Source organism: Ranitomeya imitator, chromosome 6 (assembly GCF_032444005.1).
Source record: "Ranitomeya imitator isolate aRanImi1 chromosome 6, aRanImi1.pri, whole genome shotgun sequence".
Taxonomy (NCBI): Eukaryota; Metazoa; Chordata; class Amphibia; order Anura; family Dendrobatidae; genus Ranitomeya; species Ranitomeya imitator.
The window spans coordinates 565,902,325-565,922,530 of NC_091287.1; the positions used below are offsets into that span (position 1 = coordinate 565,902,325).

General features: G+C 45.8%; 1 protein-coding gene across 3 annotated transcripts in view; it reads right to left on the reverse strand.

Annotated features, from left to right (window-relative positions):
- LOC138643212 (cytochrome P450 2B19-like) overlaps positions 1-20,206 on the reverse strand; it is a 332,244-nt gene that overhangs the window by 77,822 nt on the left and 234,216 nt on the right. For 2 of the 3 annotated variants that reach the window (XM_069732059.1, XM_069732060.1), the window contains exons 6-7: positions 18,664-18,837; positions 11,955-12,096 (exon numbers count right to left, since the gene is read on the reverse strand). In XM_069732059.1, the coding sequence (XP_069588160.1) occupies positions 11,955-12,096; positions 18,664-18,837 (316 nt within the window). The remainder of the gene's footprint in view (positions 1-11,954; positions 12,097-18,663; positions 18,838-20,206) is intronic. The other variant, XM_069732061.1, reaches the window with a different exon arrangement.

Consider the following 20,206-nt stretch of genomic DNA (forward strand, 5'->3'; position numbering starts at 1 on the left):
CAGAGGGGCTGGAGCTCTTCTGGTCGAACTATGAGTTGGCAAAAAATGAGCCCGGCTGGCGAGACTTTGCCGTTCAGGTGGTGTCTCGCCAAAACCAAGTCAAGAAAGTGACCGTGATGAATTGTAACGAGTCACTTTCTTGTTATGACATCATGACGTGGCTTAGCCGGTATGGAGAGGTGGTAGAAATGCCAAAGAAAAACCGTGACGAGTTTGGTATCTGGTCAGGGGCCTGGACGTTTATGGTAAAACTTAAGCGTTCAGGTGGTACGGTTGCCCACATACCATCATCTGCCTTCCTGGGTAGGGATCGTATCTTGGTCTTCTACCAGGGGCAACCGAAGCTCTGCCACAAGTGCTGCGACCTCACACACTTCAGCGCAAACTGCACTGTGCAGAAGTGTGCACTGTGTGGGGATATCGGCCATCTTGCTGCATCTTGTGTGGAGATTAGGTGTCACCTGTGTGGTGACTTAGGTCACCCATTCAGCCGTTGTCCTCGCTCCTTCACTAATGCAGTCGTGACCCCGGTGGGAGAAAGCCGTGAGGCTGATTCTGCTGGGGAAGGGACTAGCAGGGGTGAAGGAGCTGAGGGGCCAAGAAAGAAAAGCAATAAAAAGACGCCTGCCCAGCTAAGGCGTCTAGACAAGCGCAGACAGGATAGGGAGCTGGGCGAGCCTCGTACTACTGGGGCGGCCCCTGATCTGGATGCCAGTCTTGCTGCTGAGGCCCCGAGGGATGATGAGTTGGATGAGGAGGTCAGGAGGATCCACAGGGAGGAAAGTGCCACTGCCTCAGAGTCCTCCCATTATGAAAGTATGGATGAGGATAATAGGCAGTGGCTAGAGGACAAGCGTAAGCTCGTCACCAAAAAGAAGAGAAAGAAGGGAGATAAAACATCTTCTCCCGCTCTGACCAAGGTACCTAAGGAAGGAAAAACCGACTCCCCTCTGGTTGGTCTTTCTAACCGGTTCCAAGCCCTTGAAAACATCTCTTCCTCTGAGGAGGAAGCTGAGGGTGAGGTTCTGGCTTCGGCGGGGCTCACAGGGGACGCCGAGTCTCCTCCTTCTGGGAATGTAAGATCCTTGGAGGGAGGGACTGGCCCAGAGTCCGGAGACATAGTAACATAGTAACATAGTAACATAGTTAGTAAGGCCGAAAAAAGACATTTGTCCATCCAGTTCAGCCTATATTCCATCATAATAAATCCCCAGATCTACGTCCTTCTACAGAACCTAATTGTATGATACAATATTGTTCTGCTCCAGGAAGACATCCAGGCCTCTCTTGAACCCCTCGACTGAGTTCGCCATCACCACCTCCTCAGGCAAGCAATTCCAGATTCTCACTGCCCTAACAGTAAAGAATCCTCTTCTATGTTGGTGGAAAAACATTCTCTCCTCCAGACGCAAAGAATGCCCCCTTGTGCCCGTCACCTTCCTTGGTATAAACCGATCCTCAGCAAGATATTTGTATTGTCCCCTTATATACTTATACATGGTTATTAGATCGCCCCTCAGTCGTCTTTTTTCTAGACTAAATAATCCTAATTTCGCTAATCTATCTGGGTATTGTAGTTCTCCCATCCCCTTTATTAATTTTGTTGCCCTCCTTTGTACTCTCTCTAGTTCCATTATATCCTTCCTGAGCACCGGTGCCCAAAACTGGACACAGTACTACATGTGCGGTCTAACTAGGGATTTGTACAGAGGCAGTATAATGCTCTCATCATGTGTATCCAGACCTCTTTTAATGCACCCCATGATCCTGTTTGCCTTGGCAGCTGCTGCCTGGCACTGGCTGCTCCAGGTAAGTTTATCATTAACTAGGATCCCCAAGTCCTTCTCCCTGTCAGATTTACCCAGTGGTTTCCCATTCAGTGTGTAATGGTGACATTGATTCCTTCTTCCCATGTGTATAACCTTACATTTATCATTGTTAAACCTCATCTGCCACCTTTCAGCCCAAGTTTCCAACTTATCCAGATCCATCTGTAGCAGAATACTATCTTCTCTTGTATTAACTGCTTTACATAGTTTTGTATCATCTGCAAATATCGATATTTTACTGTGTAAACCTTCTACCAGATCATTAATGAATATGTTGAAGAGAACAGGTCCCAATACCGACCCCTGCGTACCCCACTGGTCACAGCGACCCAGTTAGAGACTATACCATTTATAACCACCCTCTGCTTTCTATCACTAAGCCAGTTACTAACCCATTTACACACAATTTCCCCCAGACCAAGCATTCTCATTTTGTGTACCAACCTCTTGTGCGGCACGGTATCAAACGCTTTGGAAAAATCGAGATATACCACGTCCAATGACTCACTGTGGTCCAGCCTATAGCTTACCTCTTCATAAAAACTGATTAGATTGGTTTGACAGGAGCGATTTCTCATAAACCCATGCTGATATGGAGTTAAACAGTTATTCTCATTGAGATAATCCAGAATAACATCCCTCAGAAACCCTTCAAATATTTTACCAACAATAGAGGTTAGACTTACTGGCCTATAATTTCCAGGTTCACTTTTAGAGCCCTTTTTGAATATTGGCACCACATTTGCTATGTGCCAATCCTGCGGAACAGACCCTGTCTCTATAGAGTCCCTAAAAATAAGAAATAATGGTTTATCTATTACATTACTTAGTTCTCTTAGTACTCGTGGGTGTATGCCATCCGGACCCGGAGATTTATCTATTTTAATCTTATTTAGCCAGTTTCGCACCTCTTCTTGGGTTAGATTGGTGACCCTTAATATAGGGTTTTCATTGTTTCTTGGGATTTCACCTAGCATTTCATTTTCCACCACGAATACCGTGGAGAAGAAGGTGTTTAATATGTTAGCTTTTTCCTCGTCATCTACAACCATTCTTTCCTCACTATTTTTTAAGGGGCCTACATTTTCAGTTTTTATTCTTTTACTATTGATATAGTTGAAGAACAGTTTGGGATTAGTTTTACTCTCCTTAGCAATGTGCTTCTCTGTTTCCTTTTTGGCAGCTTTAATTAGTTTTTTAGATAAAGTATTTTTCTCCCTATAGTTTTTTAGAGCTTCAATGGTGCCATCCTGCTTTAGTAGTGCAAATGCTTTCTTTTTACTGTTAATTGCCTGTCTTACTTCTTTGTTTAGCCACATTGGGTTTTTCCTATTTCTAGTCCTTTTATTCCCACAAGGTATAAACCGCTTACACTGCCTATTTAGGATGTTCTTAAACATTTCCCATTTATTATCTGTATTCTCATTTCTGAGGATATTGTCCCAGTCTACCAGATTAAGGGCATCTCTAAGCTGGTCAAACTTTGCCTTCCTAAAGTTCAGTGTTTTTGTGACTCCCTGACAAGTCCCCCTAGTGAAAGACAGGTGAAACTGTACAATACTGTGGTCGCTATTTCCTAGATGCCCAACCACCTGCAGATTTGTTATTCTGTCAGGTCTATTAGATAGTATTAGGTCTAAAAGTGCTGCTCCTCTGGTTGGATTCTGCACCAATTGTGAAAGATAATTTTTCTTGGTTATTAGCAGAAACCTGTTGCCTTTATGGGTTTCACAGGTTTCTGTTTCCCAGTTAATATCCGGGTAGTTAAAGTCCCCCATAACCAGGACCTCATTATGGGTTGCAGCTTCATCTATCTGCTTTAGAAGTAGACTTTCCATGGTTTCTGTTATATTTGGGGGTTTGTAACAGACCCCAATGAGAATTTTGTTACCATTTTTCCCTCCATGAATTTTGACCCATATGGACTCGACATCCTCATTTCCTTCGCTAATATCCTCCCTTAAAGTGGACTTTAGACAAGACTTTACATAGAGACAAACCCCTCCTCCTCTCCGATTTTTACGATCCTTTCTAAACAGACTGTAACCCTGTAAGTTAACTGCCCAGTCATAGCTTTCATCTAACCATGTCTCGGTTATTCCCACTATGTCAAAGTTACCTGTAGATATTTCTGCTTCTAGTTCTTCCATCTTGTTTGTCAGGCTTCTGGCGTTTGCGAGCATGCAGTTTAGAGGATTTTGTTTTGTTCCAATCTCCTCGCTGTGGATTGTTTTAGAAATGTTCTTACCTCCCTTCTGAGTATGTTTTCCTGGATCTTCTTTGTTCAAGTCTAATGTTTTTCTTCCCGTCCCCTCTTCTTCTAGTTTAACGCCCTCCTGATGAGTGTAGCGAGTCTTCTGGCGAATGTGTGTTTCCCAGGTTTGTTGAGGTGTAGTCCGTCTCTGGCGAGGAGTCCATCGTACAAGTAATTCACACGGTGGTCCAGGAATCCGAATCCTTGTTGTCTGCACCATCGAGGACCAAAAAAAATAAAAAACACGTGGGAATGGATACTTCATTGTCATTAAAGAGGGGGAAGGATTCCTCCTCTGAGGCAGAGGATAAGGGGAGTGGGAAAAAGAAAGCCATCTAACTCAATCACCAATGATGGCGGTACCCACTCCGTTGACGCTGGCGTCCATTAATGTCGCCAGCATAAAGTCAAATACAGCTAGATTTGCGGCCTTTGATTTTCTCAGCCGGGTTGAAGCTGACATTTTCTTTTTGCAAGAGACCAGGCTGCCAAACATGGCAGATGTGTTTAAAGCTAAGAGGGAGTGGAGACTTGGGCCCTCCTATTGGTCTCTTGCGGCCGAGCCGTATAGCGGAGTGGCGGTCCTTTTTACCGCACCGGTGGAATGCCGACGGGTTATTGAGTTAGAAATGGGGAGGTGCCTGATCTTAGATGTCCTCATGAAGGGACAAGAGCTCCGGCTCATTAACATCTATGGTCCCCAATCTAAGTGGGACCGGAAGTGTTTCTTTATGAGGATCAAGCCCTACCCTTTTACAAGTCGGCAGGTTGTCTTTGGAGGGGACTTCAATGCTGTCACGAGGCCCCGAGATAGAGGAGGTTCTAGAGACAAGCTGACTTATGATAGCGTCGCCCTTAATAGTATAGCTAGTGAGGCTCGCCTGGTGGATGTCCACATTCGGCACACCCCAGGCCACGAGGGGTTCACCTATCATAGAGGTAACTGTAGGTCCAGAATAGATAGGTTTTATTTAAAGGAGGAAGCTGTCTCTTCAGCAGTGTCTGTTGTTGAGGTGGAGTTCTCCGACCACTGTTTAATTTTGTTTTCTCTGAATGTTACAGAGACCCTCCGGATGGGAAGAGGCTTTTGGAGGCTCAATTCATCTCTCTTGGAAGAAGCGGAGATAAGACAGTCCTTTGAGGATTTTCTTCAGAGCCAGGTACCATTACTGGATCTTTGTAGTAGTAAGTCAGAGTGGTGGGAGATGTTCAAGGAAAGGGTGGCGAGATTCTTCCGCCAGCTCTCGAGCCTCAGGAGTCTGAGCAGGTACCGCCTGTATCAGGGTCTGAGGAGGAAACTCGAGCATCTTGTCTCAACTGGAGGTAGCCGCGAGGAGATCTCCAGAGTGAAATCTTTGCTTATGAGGTGTCAGTACGATAGACACGCATCTTTGGTTTTTGAGAGGGATTACGGGAAGTACCGCTCGCCTGACCCTTACAAAAACTGCAAGATGTCAGTGAATAGTAAAGTGGTTACAGGACTGGTCGACACTACGGGGTCCCTGAGGCGATCCAGATCAGGGATCCTGGAGGTTGTCAGATCCTTCTACTCGCACCTCTTGGGGAAGAGCGATCTTGATTGGGATGAGATGTCGGCTTTCCTGGCTGAAGCTGTCCCCGAACCAGGGGTAGACCCCTCTCTTGACGTTTTGACAGAAATGATCAGGGAAGAGGAAGTTCAGTTGGCGATTGAAGGGCTTGCCCCCAAAAAATCGCCTGGTCCAGATGGCTTAACATCTGAATTCTATAAGACCTTTAAGGACGTTTTGGTTCCCCTCTTGACTGAGGTATTCAATGAGTGTCTTTCCTCGGGCACTCTGCCGAAGTCAATGAGGAGGTCTGCTCTGATCATCTTGTCAAAGGGTAAGGACCCGTCTTGCATTGAGAACTGGCGTCCCATAGCGCTTCTCAATGCAGACAGGAAGGTTCTGGCAAAGGTGCTGTTTAATCGGCTGGTGAAATTTGCACCCCGACTCCTTTCGGGGGCCCAGCATTGCTCTGTTCCAGGCCGCAGCACATTTAGTGCTGTGCTCTGTGTCCGAGAGGCAGTGGAGCAGGGTAGGGCTGGTCACTGGAAGGGGTACATGCTGTCACTGGACCAGGCAAAAGCGTTTGATCGGGTTAATCATGAGTACCTCTGGTCCGTCCTTCTGAGATATGGCCTGCCGGGGGGGTTTGTTGATTGGCTTAAGACCTTGTACAGTGGGGCAGAGAGTTTCCCGCTTGTGAATGGTTGGATTGGCAGCTCTTTTGATGTTGGGTCCGGTGTTCGCCAGGGTTGTCCCTTGAGCCCGCTGCTGTACGTGTTTGCGATTGACCCTCTTCTTAGGAGGGTGGAGCGTGGACCGTTGGCCGGGATTGGGATGGACCAGGCAGCACCGGAAGCCACTCTGAGGGTGGTGGCGTATGCTGATGATGTCACTGTGTTTGTTTCCTCTCATGAGAAGGCAGGGTGGCTGATGTCAGAGGTAGATCGCTACTCGGAGGCATCCGGGTCCAAGATCAACCGGGATAAGTGTGAGAGTCTCTGGCTGGGAGGAGGAGATCCTGGTTTTGATCTCCCGGACACCCTTCCAGGACCCAAAGTCTCTGCAAAAGTCCTTGGCATCGAATTTGGCCAGGGGGATTACCCCAAACAAAATTGGGACAGCAGGCTAGAGATCGCCACTCAGAAGGTGAACCAATGGAAGGGTTGGTCTTTGACCCTAAGGGAAAGGGTAAACCTGATCAAAACTTACCTGCTCCCTTTACTGATTTATCTGGGCAGTGTATGCATCTTGCCGGAATCTCTCTGGACTCGGGTCTACAGTTTGTTCTTCCAACTGTTATGGGGGAATAGACTGAACCTGGTCAAGAGGGAGGTTACTTACCGTACGAGGAGACTAGGAGGGTTGGGTATGGTCAACCCTGTGGTATTCCTTGTGGATACCTTCATTAAGATCAATATCGCAAACCTCTGGAAAGAGAGGGCTCCTCCATGGGTATTCTCCTATAGGGGATGGTTTCAGCCTTTCTTCCAGGAATGGGAGACAGGAGGGCAAGTGAAGGATCTTCGCACACCGCATGGACATCTTCCGGCTTACGCTACCTTGGTTCTGAAGGTAATTCGTCGGTGGGGTCTGGGAATGTGGGAGATCAGGACTCTGCCAAGGAAACTCCTTGACAATAGGGTTCTGTTGACCCATTTCCAGAGGCCTCTGGCGCTCAGGGACTGCCCAAGTCGGGATCTTGGGGTGGGTCTGCATCTTTTGAATTCTATCAGGATCCCCTCGAAGTTTTGGGACTTGGCTTGGCGCTGCCTCCATGGGAAACTGTGTGTGAGGGACAATCTGAAGTGTAGGAGCTCTGAGGACAGGAATTGTCCTCGGGAGCATTGTGGTACCTTGCTGGAAAGCATGGACCACTTCCTGCTTCATTGTCCCTTCAACACAGAGGTGTACAACAGGGTGGGCGCCTTCATTGGCTGGTCTCGGCTGGCCGGTCTCTCCTATGCGGAATGGGCCTATGGAGCATTCGGAGACCTTGGTGGTCGGGACCGCTGCACCTTATTTCTAGTTAGCGCAGTGGTTAGGTATCACACGTGGAACGCACGGTGCTTAGTATCGACGCAACGAAAAATCCTCCCAGTGGAAGATGTGTTTAGGACCATACTCGGTGACCTGGTGAAGGTGCGCTCTCTGGAGTATGGGAGACTGGGCGCACGGAGGGCCGCTCTCCTCTGGAGGGGCTTTTCTTTTAGTGTGCCCTAGTCTGGTCATCTCCTTTCCTGGTGGTGGGCTGATGCTGACACTGTAGATTTTTGTTTTGTTTGATCATTATACAGTGATGTAGGGCTGCAGGCGCCGAACTTGGGCTTCGTGATTTGTAATTATTGTGGTGTGTGCTGCTGTATATAATGTATATATTGTATATAGGGATATAGAATTGGGTGTAGGTGTTAGGTTGGGTGGTGGGAAAAGGGGGGAGGTGGGATTATCTTGTGGGACTATGGGACACTGGGTTGTTTGGGGGAAAACTAGCACTGCCTGATCTGGCCTATGGACGTTGGACATGGACTGAGGCATGAGACGCAGGACCAGCTCTCAGGTCAGTGCGGGGGGTTGGGAATGAAGGATAGCTTAGTATTGTATATATTTGTGTAATTTGTAGTTATTTTATTTAAAACTAAAAAAAAAAAAAAAAAAAAAAAAAGTTCATGTATATAGTTTTTGTTTGCCATTGTTTATTTTATTTGTTATTATTATTTTGTTTGGTGACCGGACCAGAAGGTCAAAGTAGTTATTCTGTATATACTGTATAATATGTAACATAGTAACATAGTAACATAGTTAGTAAGGCCGAAAAAAGACATTTGTCCATCCAGTTCAGCCTATATTCCATCATAATAAATTCCCAGATCTACGTCCTTCTACAGAACCTAATAATTGTATGATACAATATTGTTCTGCTCCAGGAAGACATCCAGGCCTCTCTTGAACCCCTCGACTGAGTTCGCCATCACCACCTCCTCAGGCAAGCAATTCCAGATTCTCACTGCCCTAACAGTAAAGAATCCTCTTCTATGTTGGTGGAAAAACCTTCTCTCCTCCAAACGCAAAGAATGCCCCCTTGTGCCCGTCACCTTCCTTGGTATAAACAGATCCTCAGCGAGATATTTGTATTGTCCCCTTATATACTTATACATGGTTATTAGATCGCCCCTCAGTCGTCTTTTTTCTAGACTAAATAATCCTAATTTCGCTAACCTATCCGGGTATTGTAGTTCTCCCATCCCCTTTATTAATTTTGTTGCCCTCCTTTGTACTCTCTCTAGTTCCATTATATCCTTCCTGAGCACCGGTGCCCAAAACTGGACACAGTACTCCATGTGCGGTCTAACTAGGGATTTGTACAGAGGCAGTATAATGCTCTCATCATGTGTATCCAGACCTCTTTTAATGCACCCCATGATCCTGTTTGCCTTGGCAGCTGCTGCCTGGCACTGGCTGCTCCAGGTAAGTTTATCATTAACTAGGATCCCCAAGTCCTTCTCCCTGTCAGATTTACCCAGTGGTTTCCCATTCAGTGTGTAATGGTGACATTGATTCCTTCTTCCCATGTGTATAACCTTACATTTATCATTGTTAAACCTCATCTGCCACCTTTCAGCCCAAGTTTCCAACTTATCCAGATCCATCTGTAGCAGAATACTATCTCCTCTTGTATTAACTGCTTTACATAGTTTTGTATCATCTGCAAATATCGATATTTTACTGTGTAAACCTTCTACCAGATCATTAATGAATATGTTGAAGAGAACAGGTCCCAATACTGACCCCTGCGGTCCCCACTGGTCACAGCGACCCAGTTAGAGACTATACCATTTATAACCACCCTCTGCTTTCTATCACTAAGCCAGTTACTAACCCATTTACACACATTTTCCCCCAGACCAAGCATTCTCATTTTGTGTACCAACCTCTTGTGCGGCACGGTATCAAACGCTTTGGAAAAATCGAGATATACCACGTCCAATGACTCACCGTGGTCCAGCCTATAGCTTACCTCTTCATAAAAACTGATTAGATTGGTTTGACAGGAGCGATTTCTCATAAACCCATGCTGATATGGAGTTAAACAGTTATTCTCATTGAGATAATCCAGAATAACATCCCTCAGAAACCCTTCAAATATTTTACCAACAATAGAGGTTAGACTTACTGGCCTATAATTTCCAGGTTCACTTTTAGAGCCCTTTTTGAATATTGGCACCACATTTACTATGCACCAGTCCTGCGGAACCGACCCTGTCGCTATAGAGTCCCTAAAAATAAGAAATAATGGTTTATCTATTACATTACTTAGTTCTCTTAGTACTCGTGGGTGTATGCCATCCGGACCCGGAGATTTATCTATTTTAATCTTATTTAGCCGTTTCGCACCTCTTCTTGGGTTAGATTGGTGACCCTTAATATAGGGTTTTCATTGTTTCTTGGGATTTCACCTAGCATTTCATTTTCCACCGTGAATACCGTGGAGAAGAAGGTGTTTAATATGTTAGCTTTTTCCTCGTCATCTACAACCATTCTTTCCTCACTATTTTTTAAGGGGCCTACATTTTCAGTTTTTATTCTTTTACTATTGATATAGTTGAAGAACAGTTTGGGATTAGTTTTACTCTCCTTAGCAATGTGCTTCTCTGTTTCCTTTTTGGCAGCTTTAATTAGTTTTTTAGATAAAGTATTTTTCTCCCTATAGTTTTTTAGAGCTTCAATGGTGCCATCCTGCTTTAGTAGTGCAAATGCTTTCTTTTTACTGTTAATTGCCTGTCTTACTTCTTTGTTTAGCCACATTGGGTTTTTCCTATTTCTAGTCCTTTTATTCCCACAAGGTATAAACCACTGACACTGCCTATTTAGGATGTTCTTAAACATTTCCCATTTATTATCTGTATTCTTATTTCTTATGTGTGAGAGGAGAGACTGAGCGGCTGGACCAGTGTTCAGTATACTGATTATTTTCTGGCTAATATTTTTGTTATGTTTTCTGCTATTATTATTGTTATGTTTTTCATTTTTATAATAAAAGATCTACAGGATGTAACTCAGGATCAGTAATGTAATGTATGTACACAGCGACTGCACCAGCAGAATAGTGAGTGCAGCTCTGGAGTATAATACAGGATGTAACTCAGGATCAGTAATGTAATGTATGTACACAGTGACTGCACCAGCAGAATAGTGAGTGCAGCTCTGGAGTATTATACAGGAGGTAACTCAGGATCAGTAATGTAATGTATGTACACAGTGACTACACCAGCAGAATAGTGAGTGCAGCTCTGGAGTATAATACAGGATGTAACTCAGGATCAGTAATGTAATGTATGCACACAATTACTGCACCAGCAGAATAGTGAGTGCAGCTCTGGGGTATAATACAGGATGTAACTCAGGATCAGTAATGTAATGTATGTACACAGTGACTGCACCAGCAGAATACTGAGTGCAGCTCTGGAGTATAATACAGGATGTAACTCAGGATCACTAATGTAATGTATGTACACAGTGAATGCACCAGCAGAATAGTGAGTGCAGCTCTGGAGTATAATACAGGATGTAACTCAGGATCAGTAATGTAATGTATGCACACAATTACTGCACCAGCAGAATAGTGAGTGCAGCTCTGGAGTATAATACAGGATGTAACTCAGGATCACTAATGTAATGTATGTACACAGTGACTGCACCAGCAGAATACTGAGTGCAGCTCTGGAGTATAATACAGAAGGTAACTCAGGATCAGTAATGTAATGTATGTACACAGTGACTGCACCAGCAGAATAGTGAGTGCAGCTCTGGAGTATAATACAGGATGTAACTCAGGATCAGTAATGTAATGTATGTACACAGTGACTGCACCAGCAGAATAGTGAGTGCAGCTCTGGGGTAAAATACAGGATGTAACTCAAGATCAGTAATGTAATGTATGTACACAGTGACTGCACCAGCAGAATAGTGAGTGCAGCTCTGGAGTATAATACAGGATGTAACTCAGGATCAGTAATGTAATGTATGTACACAGTGACTGCACCAGCAGAATAGTGAGTGCAGCTCTGGGGTATAATACAGGATGTAACTCAGGATCAGTAATGTAATGTATGTACACAGTGACTGCACCAGCAGAATACTGAGTGCAGCTCTGGAGTATAATACAGGATGTAACTCAGGATCAGTAATGTAATGTATGTACACAGTGACTGCACCAGCAGAACAGTGAGTGCAGCTCTGGGGCATAATACAGGATGTAACTCAGGATCAGTAATGTAATGTATGTACACAGTGACTGCACCCGCAGAATAGTGAGTGCAGCTCTGGGGCATAACAGATTCATACCTTGTACATCTGGATAATGGGCCATCAGCACTAGGAAGAACTTTATTGTAGAAGTTGTGGATCCTATTGCTGCTGTTAAAAGTCCTATAACCGACATGAAGAGACTGGAGTCACATATATCAGGATCAGTTTCATGTTCAACCTGAGGGTGAGCAGAAGAGCGATTATTATACAGGACTTGTCTTTCTCATCTTCACCCTCCTCTGCTCCCTTACTAATCTCACCAACTCACCTCTCCCCCTTTCTGACCACAACCTACTGACATTCTCTTCCCTCTACTCTCCTAGTGTGCAACCCCCACTCCAGATACTCACCCTTGCAGAAATCTCAGACACCTTTCTCCCTTCTCCCTCTTACAGACATAGCTTCCCTTCGTGACACAGATGCTGCTGCCATTTTTTTTAACTCCACAATAACAGCAACATTCGATTCGGCCACCCTGCTCATGCATAGCAAAACTCTCAACAGGCAGCCCTGGCTGACTAACTTGACCAAAGAACTGAGACGGGCTTCCAGGGTCGCTGAGCGGAGATGGATGCGATACCGCTCTGCCGACCACTTCACTGCATACAAGCAGTCCCTCGCCTGCCTCAAGTCCACGCTCACTGCCACAAAACAAACTTACTTCTCATCTCTCATATCCTCCCTGTCTCACAACCCTAAACAGCTTTTCAACACTTTCAATTCTCTACTCCGTCCCCCTCCCTCCCCTCTCATTTCTGCCAAAGACTTTGCCTCTTTCTTTAACCCTTTCTGCCATTAGACGTACTATTCCGTCCATGTGACCTGGGCCCTACTTCCCGAACGGAATACTACGTCATGCCCTTTAATGCGACACTGCGACTTAAGTTGCGGTGATCGCATTAAAATTCCGACGCCACCTTACCTGGAGGAAGATGGTGTCGGCATCCTGGGCTGTGTCCTCCCCCATCCGGCCTCCTGATCGCTGTCATTGGCTGTTCAAGTCTGAACAGCCAATCACCGACTTTCTCATTGGAAACAGTGAGGTCCCAGGCTAGGATCGAGTACCGATGTACTCCATCCTAGGCCGGTGCCTGGCAATGCAAGGCATCGGCCAAAACCCCCTGGATTGGCGCGATCGATGATCACATTGATCGTGTCTGTCGGTAACTTTCTGGATCGGTACTATTAGAGCACCGATCCAGGTAGCACCGTTCCTAAGCCAGAGCCTGCAGCTGATTGGCACGATCAATGTGATCGTTGATTGCACCAATCACAGGGCACAGCAGCAGTGTGACCACGCTGTGCCCTGATGGTGACCTGCCGATGACCTTCCTAGGATAGGAGCTGTGAGCTCGGATCATAGGCTAGTGCCTAGCAACACCGGCGTCACCAAGGCCACCTCTGATTGGTGGGATCGATGTTATCATTGATCCCACCAAAGACAGATCATAGCAGCGGTGTGACCGCTCTGTGACCTGTCTCACCTGTTCCTGACATGCCTGACTGCTCTGCAGGAATCCTCACACTAGTTGAGGATTCCTGCAGAGCGATCACACTGACAGATTCCCTCCTTTGCTGTGGCTCCACAATTCTTGCTAAAGAAAGAAGACAGAAGAAAGAAGAGAGACTACAACTGTTCGTGTTGATCGCCGATCCTGGCCCGATCTCACTTCATCCCCGTTCCCTTTCCCCCTCCACCCCAACTTTGTGCCGCCTCCATGCCCAAATTTAGCAGCTGCTGAGCGTTGATTGGTGACGCAGTTCACCGATCAACACTCATGCTCACTTTTTTTTTTCACACCCCCCGCGCGTGCACCCAGATGCCGTGTCTAACCCGTGCCTTCCCTTTTCTTTTTTTTCCATCCCTGTGCGCTCACCCAGCCGCTGCGTCTAACCCGTGCGTTCCCTTTTCTTTTTTTTCACATCCCCGTTCGCACACCCAGCAGCCGCCGAACTTTGATAAGTGATGCGGTTCACTTGTCAGAGCTCTTATGCCTGCCGTTTTCCTTTTTCTCACATCCCTGTTCGCACACCCAGCAGCTGCTGAACTTTGATCAGTGACACAGTTCACTTATCAGAGCTCTCGTGCCTGCCATTTTCCTTTTTCTTTCACATCCCTGTTCGCACACCCAGCAGCCGCCGAACTTTGATAAGTGACGCCGTTCACTTATCAGCGTTAGGGCCAGCGGTTTTAGACTTCTTTTCGCAGGCATTTTTTTCTCCCTATTTGCTTTTTTTCTTTCAGATGCGGTTCACTTGTCAGAGCTCTTATGCCTGCCATTTTCCTTTTTCTCACATCCCTGTTTGCACACCCAGCAGCTGCCGAACTTTGATCAGTGACGCAGTTCACTTATCAGAGCTCTCGTGCCTGCCATTTTCCTTTTTCTTTCACATCCCTGTTCGCACACCCAGCAGCCGCCGAACTTTGATAAGTGACGCCGTTCACTTATCAGAGCTAGGGCCAGCGGTTTTAGACTTCTTTTCACAGGCATTTTTTTCTCCCTATTTGCTTTTTTTCTTCCAGCTTTTTCTTTTTCAGACAAGTTTGCACCAATCACTATCCCCCTACACACACATACAGTTATAAATAAAGTACACCGAAGCACCATATTCACACGAAAAAATGTCCCGCCCATCATGTTCATCCCAACAGCGCTATTCATTGGAGGAGGCATATTCTTTCATTGCCTTTGACACTGATAGCGAGGGAGAGGATCCCACATTCCTTTTCTCTTCAGATTCTTCCTCCTCTTCATCTTCCTCCTCAGGTCCTGCGGAACTGCCACACAGACGTCGCAGGACAGGAGCAGCCCCACCATAGATGAAGACGAAGCAGTGCCCACTTCTGAAGATGAAGCAGAGCGCCCCTTCTTCGGACCCCATATGGACCTTGCAACCCGAAAATTATGAGCCACTGATTCCTGATATTGTGGCAGAATCAGGAATCAAGTTTGACACCACCGGCCTCACAGAAATAGACTTTTTCAAAGTCTTTTTCTCTGAGGATTTTGTTAACCTCATGGTAGAGCAAACTAATTTGTATGCTCGTCAATTTTTAGAGCAAAACACCGGTTCATCATATTCTAACTGGACTCCTGTAGACACAGTTGAAGTGATGCAGTTTTGGGGCCTGGTCCTTCATATGGGGCTCCTGAAGAAGCCAGAAATTCGGCAATATTGGAGTGTTGATACTTTATACACCACTCTAGTGTTCCGAACGGTCATGGTCCAGACGCGTTTTGAGGCCATCCATAAGTTCCTGCATTATTCCGATAATGCACAGTGTCCCGCCCGAGATGACCCCAATGTTGACAGAATGTTCAAAGTTCGGCCGGTCATCGAACACTTCAGCAAAAAGTTTGCTGAAGTGTACATGTCCCAAAGGGACATCTGCGTGGATGAGTCCTTGGTTCATTTTAAGGGGCGGCTCAGATTCCGTCAATACCTGCCCACCAAGAGGGCCAGATACAGAATCAAACTCTACTAGCTGTGTGAAAGTACCTCAGGGTACACCTACAGCTTTAGAGTCTACGAAGTGAAGGGCACCAGGATTGAATCCCCTGAGTGTCCCCCTGTCCTGGGAGTGAGTGGGAAAATTGTGTGGGATTTGGGGCAACCACTGCTGGATAAAGGTTATCACCTCTATACTGATAACTTTTATTCCAGCATCCCACTCTTCAAATCCCTCTCTGCGCGAGGTACCGCAGCCTGCGGTACTGTCTGCAAAAATCAGAGAGGTCTTCCGCAAACCCTACTTGGGCAGATGCTCAGAAGGGGTGACAGCAGAGCCAATGTAGCGACTACCTGCTGGTGGTCAAGTACAAGGACAAGAGGGATGTCCTTCTCTTGACCACCATACACGGTGATGGCAGTGCCCTCGGCACTGTACGGGATACCTCTACACAGGTCAGCAAACTGGACTGTGTACTGGGGTACAACAAAAACATGGGGGGCGTTGATCTCTCTGATCAACTTCTCCAACCGTACAGTGCTTTGAGAAAAGCCAAAGTGTGGTACAAAAAGCTGTCCGTGTACATCATACAAATGGCAATGCTCAATGCTTTCCGGCTGTCAGGATGTGCACGCCACACTGATACGTCGTACCTTCAGTTCCAGGAGGTAGTGGTTAAGGCCCTGATATTTGGCGTGAGGGAAGGAGCGGGACCCAGTACTTCCGGGAACTGAAGGTGCTCATATCGTACCAGGTCAGCATTTCCCGGGGGAGGTCCCGCAAACTGGAAAAAGAGGTAAGTCACAAAAAAGGTGCCGAGTGTGATGAAAAAGGGGAATACGCAAGGACACCATTTATCAACACGACACCTGCCCCGAAAAACCTGGCCTGTGTATGAAGGATTGCTTCAAATTGTACCACACCTCCATGCACTAATTTACTTTACAGGAAACAGTAGATTAGTTCCAAAAAGGGGGCACATCTAGATAAGTTCCTTAGTAGGTGTAGTCTACAAAATGCCACTTGTGTTTTTTTTTTTTTTACTGTTTAGGCGCATCAGGGCCTCTGCAAATGGAACTTGTCGCCCGCAGACCATTCCATCGAAGTCTGATTTCCAAAACGTCACTACTTCCCTTCCGAAGCCCGACGTGTGCCCAAACAGTATTTTTTCCCACATATGGGGTACCAGCATATTCAGGACAAATTGGACAATAACTTTTGGGGTCCAATGTCTCCTATTACTTTTGGGAAAATTAAAAATTGGGGACTAAAACATCATTTTTGTGGGAAAAAATATAATTTTTTATTTTCACGCCCGGGCATTATAAACTTTACGGAACGAAACGGAACGGAAGATGTAATCTTCAAACTTTTATAGATAACAACTACAGGAAGGCCTGTCACAAATAAGAATATGACGAAGAAGAAGAATATGAAGAAGATGAAGAAGTAGAATATGAAGAAGTATAATAGTTGAATTAAAAGAATATGAAGAATGTAAAAAAGAATAATAGGAAGAAGGTGAAGAAGAAGATGAATAAGGTGAAGAAGAAGTTGATGAAAAAGATCCTGCTGCTGAGGATGATGAAGAAGAAAGTGTGGGAGAAGTTAAAAAGAAGGTGAAGAGCATGGAAGTAGTGAAACATAAATATCTGACAAAATATAAAAAATGTTAAAATAGTCAATATCTTTGTAACTCCGAACGTCTTAAAAAAAAAAATCCTGCTATTCCATTTGATTGGGCTAAACTTCTATGCCTTTAATGTCTCCGCCACCTCCCCCAATACATCCTACATTACTCTTAGTTGTTTTACTTCATGTAGAATAAACGCACAAGGAAAGAAAGAGTTTATTTTAATTCCGATATTTTTGTCCCATTGACTTGTATTGATATTTTTTGAATATCGGTCGAACCAATCCAATACCGATACTTATGGATATCGTAAGGTATCGCTCAACACTAGTTACCAACCGTTTTGGGATTCCACCCCTTTTTGGGCAACTATCCCTGTTCGGGTTACCGCCCCTTTTGGGACTTCACACTTTTTGGACAACCATCCCTGTTTGGGTCATTGCCCATTTTTAGGGACACCACCCTTTCTTGGGGTACACCCCGTGGACTCTCCACGGTACTCTTATGCACCAGTTCGCCCAGTACACACAAAAAAAATCTCCTTGGGTCGGCACTGGCCCTTTAAGAGTCTGCACATTCTGGACCAATGTCCTTACGACACCTCACCAGCTCCTGCTTGCACTACCACAGCTCCTGCTGCAGTCACAGACCACAGGCACCTCCGGGTGCCGATCACAAGCCGCTGCTGCCACTACAGCTCTGGCTGCTGCAGAACCTCTTGCTGCAACTGCAGCTCCTTTCCACATAGCTCTGCATGGCTCCACTGCAGACTTTGTGGACCTGCCGATCCACAGCAAAACTTCGTAACCCCGCCGAGTTACAGCAATCACATCCACATGTGCTTCCTGGACCATTGCCCGCATTCTCCACCATATGTGAGACAGTGCTTGCCGCATGTGTTGGAGGACACTCGCTTAGCAACGGGACTCAGTTACACAGCCACGTTGTTCTCACAAAAACAGTCCATGCTGTTTATTATGGCATCATAAATCGGGTCATGCACAGTCCATTACACTTCATGGAACACAACAGGCACCAACAGGTGACGTTAAGTTGCGGCTTTAACTTAGATATGTCATATACGGCTTTTAACTCACAGTTCAGACACTACACCCACCAGCCCTCCTTGACTAGTTCCCGGGGGTGTCCGTATGCCGTATCAATGTCTCTTGCTATATAGAGACATTGATACGGCCCTGACAGCACCATGGAATTAATGATGCTATATAAATAAATAACAATAATAATAATAATAGTGGTTCATGTTTATGATTTGCCTTTTTCTTCCTCCAGTGCCTCATATTGCACAAGCAAATAGTCACAGTCAGAATGGCTGTATCATAACACAGATGTCGGGTGACCTGGGACCAGGGGCTCCTTCCTTGTCCCTAACACTAAAGGGCGCCCTAGCTCACCCTGCTCCCCGGGATACTTCAGATTGTGAAGGTACCGGGGCCTCTGCCCTTGATTTATCTCCTGAGTTTGCCCTCTGTCTTTTCTCTTCCCCCACCCAGGGAAGAGGGGGCGCTACTGTGCACCGTACACTTCCCTCTCTTAGTTTCTTCCCCATTGCTCCTGTAATTTTTGGCTTGTAACACTCCCCCACTTAACATGGATATTGTTATAAAGGCTTTTCAGCAGCCTCCTCTGATTCCCGTTACCTCCTTTATCTTCAGCAGGAAATAGTCTACGTAGTCCCGAGGTGCCTCCGGATTCAGAGTCTTTCTGTGATGCTCTACGTACTTTGCCACAAGCTTTTTGAGAAATTGGTTTTCTTTAATGACTTTCTGCTTGATGATCGGAAACTTCAGAAAGACCGGAAAAATATTGCAGATCTGTAGAAGATAAAATTGATGAGGGATCCAAGCAGGAAAAATGTAGACAAGATAGGAGATTTGTTCCCTCTAAGCCTTTGTAAATCAGGAGCCCGGACGGCATTTTGACTCTTCTGGGCAATCCATAATCCATGGATTAACTCAATGAGACAATATGATTGGTAATCTGGAATTGGGCATACCAGATCAAATGTATTCTCCAACAATAAATTGTTGTGGGCTCCCATACACATTAGGCCGTTGGCTGAACCTGTCGATATACAGTACAGACCAAAAGTTTGGACACACCTTCCCATTTAAAGATTTTTCTGTATTTTCATGACTATGAAAATTGTAAATTCACACTGAAGGCATCAAAACTATGAATTAACACATGTGGAATTATATACTTAACATAAAAGTGTGAAACAACTCAAAATTAGTCATATTCTAGGTTCTTCAAAGTAGCCACCTTTTGCTTTGATGACTTCTTTGCACACTCTTGGCATTCTCTTTATGAGCTTCAAGAGGTAGTCACCGGAAATGGTTTTCTCTTCACAGGTGTGCCCTGTCAGGTTTAATAGGTGGGATTTCTTGCCTTATAAATGAGAAGGTGTGTCCAAACTTTTGGTCTGTACGGTATGAGATGGTTCAGCCGACATTAGTCTAATGTGTGTGGGGCGCTAGTATACTGTTAGGGCTGGTGGAACGCACCGAGTAAATATGGAGATATTAATGGTGCGTTCGCAGCCCAGGGTCCACCGAGCGGAAGTGGAACCTGCTGCTAGAACATGGCGGCACTATATGGCGGTACTATGCCTGAACAGACACGGGTTCCATCACCCGGTCTGTAAAGGAGCATACTCTGTTGCTTCACAAAGTCGCCGAGATGAAAGATAACGCTGTGCCCTGTTAACCTCATAGAGGATCACAGCTCTCTAAAGGAGCAGGTAGCATATAGTGGCCATACAGTCAGCAACAGCACTCAAACAACTCCTCTCTGGAGGTGCGGGAATTCTAGTGGCTATACGCCAGCCCTGAATACATACAAACTAATCTCCGGAGTTGCCGAAATTCTAACGGCTTACAGCCGACCTTGAGCACATGCTGACACAGACCACAAAGTAGCTAAGCTCATACACACAAGAACTTAAGTTGATACTAGCACATGGCCATGCGAACCTTTTATAGAGGAAACTCTCCAGGATCTTCCTAGTGGTCCAATAGGAACAGCTTCAGGATCTGAGCATGTGACCCTTGACCTCCAATGAGAGGTCGTCCCTTTGGGCATGCTCAGTAGAGGAAAAGCAGGACTCAGTCCCAGGAGCATCTGCTCGCCGCAGAACAGTGCTGGTTACAATGGCTGAGCCTGGAAGATCAGCAGTAACCA